Source organism: Aquarana catesbeiana, linkage group LG06, assembly GCF_042186555.1.
Source record: "Aquarana catesbeiana isolate 2022-GZ linkage group LG06, ASM4218655v1, whole genome shotgun sequence".
Taxonomy (NCBI): Eukaryota; Metazoa; Chordata; class Amphibia; order Anura; family Ranidae; genus Aquarana; species Aquarana catesbeiana.
The window spans coordinates 406,551,553-406,559,334 of NC_133329.1; the positions used below are offsets into that span (position 1 = coordinate 406,551,553).

A 7,782-nucleotide genomic window follows, 5' to 3' on the forward strand; every position below is an offset into this window, starting at 1 on the left:
CAGACTTACTGTCAATACCCATACCGGTAACAAGCAGAGTTTGTCTGCTTGGACTGGTAGAGGAGGTGGTGCCATCACGTGCTATGAGAACCATGCTCAATATCTTCTTATTTTATGGTAGAAAAGCCATCCTGTTACACTGGAAAAAACCCGGAGCTCCAACCGTGGAACTCTGGAAGGGTTTGGTTAATACTATGCTACCTTACTACAAGCACACATATGAAGCAAGAGGTTGCTTAAAAAAATTTGATAAAGTCTGGCACACATGGTACAACTCTAGTGATACAGTGGGATAGGGTGGATAAGTACAGTCTGATGCATTGATATACAGGAGAATCCTGATCTTATAGAAAGAGAAAAGATGGTGCTGCGTGGTTTTTCTTGTTCTTTTTTTTTTCTTTCCTTTTTTTCTTCTTTTTTTTTTTTTTTTTTTTTTTTTTTTTTTTTTTTTGTGTTAAAGATACTGTAAATAATCATATAAATTCCATAGTTCTTGCAGTGCATCTATGTTGAATACCAACAGCATTCAATCAAATAGATAAAGAAATACGGTGTAATTTACATAGATACAATATGTGGCTATACAAGAGTAGAGTAATGTCTGACTAAGATTAATACATTACCCAAAATCCGCTATGATGAGCTGTGACTCAAGTTGGGGTGATGGGAAGGGAGGTGGGTGGGAAGAGGGATATGGGGATCAAATAGGATAGATAGTTGAACTATGTTCAGAATAGGAAGGCCATGTTGGCCATACCTTGCGGGTGTCCATGTTGGTCACCTAAAAATACAGCTTGTTTGTATTACTGTCTTGTACTAAATGGAAAATCAATAAAAAGAATTTTTAAAAAAAAAAACACTGTTCTAATTTATTTCTGGCAGTGGCCATCTTGAGTAAGGGCAGATGATTCATGTAGCATTTACTTTCTGGAATACGTCTGCCCTTAGTTCAGGCATGCAGGCAGGAGGGTGTGCTTAGCTGAGAAAACCCCTCCTACCCCTCTGAAGACTCCTGGGGTGTATGAAATCATTTGCCTAGGCATGGAAACCAGGAAGTTACTAAAAGTTCAAAACAAGTAAATATAATATAATATACTTTCCTATCTAGTTTACTAATGCTATCAGCATAACGATTAGTTCCTGTTGGTTTGAGAGAGTGAAATTCCACTTTAACTTGTGTGTGTGTGTTTTTTTTTTTTTTTTTTTTTTTTTTTTTATTTTTATTTATTTTATATATTATTTATTTATTTTTCTGTGTTCTATCGGTAGGTTGTTTCCAGTTTTACCCGGAAATGGTCGTGTTACCCAGGATGACTTGGTTTTAGGCGGATATTTAATACCAAAAGGGGTAAGTGGGTTTTTTTTTTCTTCTTTTTCTTTATATATTTACTGCTTTGTGGTCACTGACACATTGGGGCTCATTTAAAATATTTGCCTATAAATGTTTGAAATTTATTTCGGGTTGCACAAAGTTTTCTCTCTGGTTTTTTTCTAACCAATTAATTCTTGTATCATCAGCTCCATCCAGTGGTCAAAATGCGGTATAACTTGCTGAAAGGCCTCAATAATGAAAAAGTATCACATTTTGGCCATTAGATAGACTAATTCCTGAATCATCAGTTCTATTTTATAAACCATTAACGTGTGGTGTGTTTTTTTGTTTTGTTTTGTTTTTGTTTTTTTGTTTTTTGTTTTTCTCTCAAGCTTGCATGAATGACATTCATGCAACAAATGTTTTATAAATAGACCCCTTAGTGACCAGTACACAAGAAGTATCCCACTACACTTCTTTGGGGGAAGGGAGATATAATCAGAGGCTGGTGCCTGCATGCTGGATTCTGTAGTTCTTCACTGAGAGGATTCCCTCCTAAAGGGCGATTTTCTACAATTTTGAAAGTCATGATCTATAAACCTTTTACTAGTGTATTCCTACTGTTTTTGTGTTTGTTTTTACAATACCAAAAAAAAAAATCATTTTAATATATTATACTTCCATACTGTATATTTTAATATACAGGGTGCCCAAACAATTGCCATAGATAAGGCAATTGTAGCTAAAGTACCTTTTTTTATTTACAAATGATTTATTGCAAAATATTTATTTGCTACATTTTTCTACACACATGAAGTCTTCTCCCCTCTCATGGAGAACATGTTTCCAAGAGATCTGTTTTATGCAAATATTTAAAAATAAATATTATGAGTTTAAAAAAAAAAAAAAAATTCTCATGTATGGGGAATTTTGCGACACTCCGTATTAGTAAGGTTAGATTTTAAATGGATATCTCACACCCCTTACATTTTTGTAAATATTTTCTTCTATCTTTTCATGTGACAACACTGAAGAAATGACACTTTGCTACAATGTAAAGTAGTGAGTGTACAGCTTGTATAACAGTGTAAATTTGCTGTCCCCTCAAAATAACTCAACACACAGCCCATAGGCATGCGCACAGGGTGTGCCGGGGGTGCCTAAGCACACCCTAATCCACCCCCCATGTGCATTAGCATTATCCAGGTGGAACACCAGGTGGGTGATTAGGGGTGCCAGTAGCCAGTGCAAATGCCCCCATTATATTAAAGGTTAGGTTCAACTTTAGGAACACGTTACACCTTTATTTAGGGTGTAACGTAATATGCTCCCAATCAACTGCCTGCCACCACCAGAGCCTCTTCCGTTTGGGGTGCACACCCTAATGTAATAGGCTGCGCACACCTATGACACAGCCATTAATGTCTAAACCGCTGGCAACAAAAGTGAGTACACCCTTAAGTGAAAATGTCCAAATTGGGCCCAATTAGCCATTTTCCCTCCACGGTGTCATGTGACTTGTTAGTGTTACAAAGTCTCAGGTGTGAATGGGGAGCAGGTGTGGTAAATTTGGTGTTATCGCTCTCACTCTCTAATACTGGTCACTGGAAGTTCAACTTGGCACCTCATGGCAAAGAACTTTCTGAGGATCTGAAAAAAGAATTGTTGCTCTACATAAAGATGGCCTAGGCTATAAGAAGATTGCCAAGACCCTGAAACTGAGCTGCAGCACAGTGACCAACACCATACAGCGGTTTAACAGGACAGGTTCCACTCAGAACACACCTCACCATAGTCTACCAAAAAAGTTGAGTGCACGTGTCATATCCAGAGGTTGTCTTTGGGAAATGGACGTATGAGTGCTGCCAGCATTGCTGCAGAGGTTGAAGGGGTGGGGGGGGGGGGGGGTCAGCCTGTCAGTGCTTAGACCATACACCACACACTGCATCAAATTGGTCTGCATGGCTGTTATCCCAGAAGGAAGCCTCTTCTAAAGATGATGCACAAGGAAGACCACAAACAGTTTGCTGAAGACAAGCAGACTAAGGACATGAATTGCTGGAACCATGTCCTGTGGTCTGATGAGATCCAGATAAACGTATCTGGTTCAGATGGTGACAAGCGTGTGTGGAGGCAACCAGGTGAGGAGTACAAAGACAAGTGTGTCTTGCCTACAGTCAAGCATGGTGGTGGGAGTGTCATGGTCTGGGGCTGCATGAGTGCTGCCGGCACTGGAGAGCTACAGATCATTGAGGGAACCATGAATGCCAACATGTACTGTGACATACTGAAGCAGAGCATGATCCCCTCCCTTCAGAGACTGGGCCGCAGGGCAGTATTCCAATATAACGACCCCAAACACACCTCCAAGACGACCACTGCCTTGCTAAAGAAGCTTTGAGGGTAAAGGTGATGGACTGGCCAAGCATGTCTCCAGACCTAAACCCTATTGAGCATCTTTGGGGCATCCTCAAACGGAAGGCAGAGGAGCGCAAGGTCTTCAACATCCACCAGCTCTGTGATGTCGTCATGGAGGAGTGGAAGAGGACTGGCAACCTGTGAAGCTCTGGTGACCTCCATGCCCAAGAGGGTTAAGGCAGTGCTGGAAAATAATAGTGGCCACAAAAAATATTGACACTTTGGGCCCAATTTGGACATTTTCACTTAGGGGTGTACTCACTTTTGTTGCCAATGGTTTAGACATTAATGGCCGTGTGAGATATTTTGAGGGGACAGCAAATTTACACTGTTATCCCCTTCCCACCGACCGTACGCAGATATGCATACTCGGCTTTCCGGGGTTATACCGGGATGATGCCCGCAGCTGCAGGCATCATCCCGGTACCGTTGTTTACAGCGGGCGATCGGCTACTCGTGTATAACAACCGATGCGGCTAAAAGCCGCTCGGTTGTTATACCGGAGGAGCGGGAGGGGACATCCTCCCCCCTCCCGCCGCTGTTACCGGGACTCCCGTGCGATCGGGAGGCCCAGTGTCCAATCGGGTACCGCTGGGGGCGGGCTAGAACGAAGCTGTCAACGCATATGTAAACGGTGTTCAAACCACACATGTGAGGTATCGCCACGATCGTCAGAGCAAGAGCAATAATTCTAGCACTAGACCTCCTCTGTAACTCAAACCTGGTAACTGGTATATATTTCAATTTAATATTTTATTACTATTATATGATCACATTTTTTTTTTTTTTTTCCCCCACGTATGTGTCTGTCTCCCTGATCAGACTCAGTTGGCGTTGTGTCATTACTCCACATCATACGACCAGGAATATTTCACGGCAGCGGAAGACTTCCAGCCAGGACGCTGGCTGCGGCACGGACACCTGGACAGAGTAGAGAACTTTGGCTCCATTCCCTTTGGATACGGAATCCGCAGCTGTATCGGGAAGAGAGTTGCTGAGTTGGAGATTCACCTGGCTCTGATTCAGGTAAAGGTGGAACTGCTGTAGAAGAGAAATCCACCAAATTCCTACCCCCCCCCCCCCCCCCCCCCCAATTCTCTGTTCTCCAAGCTACAAAAATATTTTATTATTATTTTACATACATATGTTCTATTCCATTGGAGTGTTGAGGTTTCCCTTTTTTCCTAGGTGGTGGTTTTTAATATTTCTTCCCCCCCCCCCCCCCCCTCTTCCTATTACAGTTGCTTCAGAATTTTGAGATCAGGACTTCACCCAAGACCCAGACTGTTCTCCCAAAAACACACGGACTTCTGTGCCCCGCGGGGGCCATTAACGTATGCTTTGTGAACCGCGAGTGAGACGCAGATCATGGTGTTTCAGATCTCCGGCATCTACTGAACGAACCCAACACTTCATGAAGACTTCTTTTTCCTTTTTTATGTAGAACTGTTCTAAGGTCCTTTTGACTTGTGCTGGATGTTTTGTATATGAGGTAGGTCTTGGAGGTCTAGGGGTAGGTGGTGGAATACAACGCTCTACCTTGCACTTTTTTTACTGTATGAATAAGAGATGGACTGGAGGAGGAGGAGGAGAGGAAATTTTGCTTGAACTCCGGAAACTCCAACCTTTTGTGTTTTCTGGAGGAGCTTTCCGAAGGAAGGTTTGTGGAGTCCAAGGGCTCATTATTGGCCTGGATAAGCTGGAACTTGTGTTTTCCCTCATTTCTAGGGCCAAAGGCCACCCTATGCTCTTAATCTTAACACTGTGCCTTAACACTTTCTTTTAATGGATTTTTAAAGGTCTGTTTTGGATGAATGCTTGTAGGGCTTTAGGCCACAAATATTTTATTTTGAGACCTTCCCAGGCTTCAGCTACTCCTGACAGGGACCCTTCAACACCATCCGATTTGGTGCCTTTTTCTATTGGTTTATTTGTCTTCAGGGGGTGGGGGAGGGATTGACAGGCACTTTAAAGTTGCTGCTTTTTTTTTTTTTTTTTTTTTCCTCCGGGCATCAAGTTAGCCGATTTTTAGTACATGACGAGTTCGCTCGATCTTCAGCCAATATTTTACTGTTTTTTTTTGTTTTTTTTTTTTAAATTTGACGACATGGGGCATGTTTTATTAAATGAATGCATGGCAAGCTGTCCAGTGAAACTGCTGGTACATTCTTTTCAAAATCAAATGTCTTCAGGCTAGTTCCTCCACAGGTTGCATTTCAGGAAATGGCCATTAGATGGTGATAAGAATCAGGTTTTCCTATTTCTGCTACAGGTCAATTGTTGAATCTACCAGTTTCTTACGAGCCTCAGCTCCATCTAGTGGCCATAAAACGTATTTCCCTAAACCACTCTTTTTTTTCTTTTTTTTTTTTTTTTTCCTTGTGTAAATGAATAACATTCGACCTGTAGAGGAAACCGGATGAATGTTCCTGAGGTTTTGCTGAACAAATTGCTTTGCAATGTTTTTACATGTGCTTTTTAAGGTTGGCATCATGTGTGTTTTTGTTTGTATGTCCTGCCTTTTTTGCATCCTGACACACAGGGTCATCTAGACAGGGAGAGAGGGCAACCCTCCACAAACCATATTTGACTGAGGGTCTAACCTTTCCCCATTCTAGAACACAAAAATGTATTCAAATCTAAACTGTACTAAAGAAGACCTCTGCTGACCTCCTGAAAATGCCGGTGTCCTGAGTCGCTGGTCAGGAAAGCTGGCGTGAAATTGTGATTTTCAGATTGGTGCCAGGTGGGTGACTCAAAGTCCTGAAGCCGCTTGGATTAGCATGACAGCCGGGCAGACAGTACTTCCAGAGGGAGAAGGAAGCGATGGCTTTAAGCCTCGTACACACGATCGGATTTTTCGAAAGGGAAATGTGTGAAATTGTCGGATGTTCCACGGACAAATGTTGGACGGCAGGCTTTAAAATTTTCCGCGGACAAATGTCTGTTGCCAGATTTTCCGAGCGTGTGTACACAAGTCCAAAGTACAAACACGCATGCAAGGATGAGCCGAAAGCGGTCGGTCTTGTAAACTAGCGATCGTAATGGAGAATTAACATTCGTGGCGCGGCAAATTATGAAATCTGGAAATGCAGCGCACAATTCTCTTCTTCTTTAATGGGATAATAATGAAGCTGCTTTGCTGGTGATACTGATGGAGTTATTGCAAACTAATTTTCAAAGGCTTTTTTTTTTTTTATTTCTTTTTTTTTTTTTTTTTTTTTTTTTTTTTGGGGCAAGTTACCACAACACCATTCTCTGTAGTTTTTAAGATCAAAGATACATCTATGTTGGTGTCCCTTGTCAATTTTTACATTGTATTTTTTAAAATGTATTAAATGTAACTGCCTACTCCCAAACTGTCATTTGAAATAAAACACATAGCCAAGTATTAATCTCCATTATTTATTTATTTTTTATTGTGCCTTTTAAAAAAGCATGGCTAATTTTGTTTTCTATCAAAAGAACCTAACCAAAAAGTGCATTCTATGCATCCAAAAATATAACACATCAAATCCTTATTTTATTTTTTGGGTGAATAATAAAATGTGTCCTGCTTCTTAATATAGGGGATCAACAATGCCAAGAGTTGATGAAAGCAGGGGTCCATCATCTGGAGAATTCCGAAAATCATCCGGATTATTCTCCTGGAGCTCCCGCAGCAAAGGCATATGACATAATTGGTCACGATTTTAATAAAGCAACCGATTTTGGTCCAAGAACTCCTCCTCCTCCCCCTCCCAAGTCCAGTCTAGGAACAGGAGGTCAAAGCAATAACTCCAAGGCCAATAATAAATAACACGTTATCTCCTCTGATTCCGCAACATGGCTGGTTGCCGAACGGCTGTTCAGAAACGAACTGAAAAGCACGAAATGAAAAGCGCGAATCAACACTCACGACTTCTACTAACACGAAATTAGCAGAAGGAGCCCAAAGGGTGGCGCTAAAGAGCTGAAAAACCACGTAGTAAGTCACTACGTTTGTGTTTGTTGGCCAACAATTCCTTGCCATTTTGTATGCAAGACAAAATCCAGGCACACGCCCTTCAGAC

At 41.6% G+C, this 7,782-nt stretch overlaps 1 protein-coding gene across 1 annotated transcript; it reads left to right on the top strand.

Moving 5' to 3' along the window:
• Positions 1–1,269: 1,269 nt before the first annotated feature.
• Positions 1,270–6,956, top strand: LOC141147252 (cytochrome P450 27C1; the record flags this gene model as incomplete). Its single annotated transcript, XM_073634454.1, is given in 3 exon segments — positions 1,270–1,348; positions 4,553–4,756; positions 4,972–6,956. Coding segments are annotated over 3 exon segments (400 nt in total), but the record flags the coding sequence as incomplete, so codon positions are not given.
• Between the last annotated feature and the right edge of the window lie 826 nt (positions 6,957–7,782).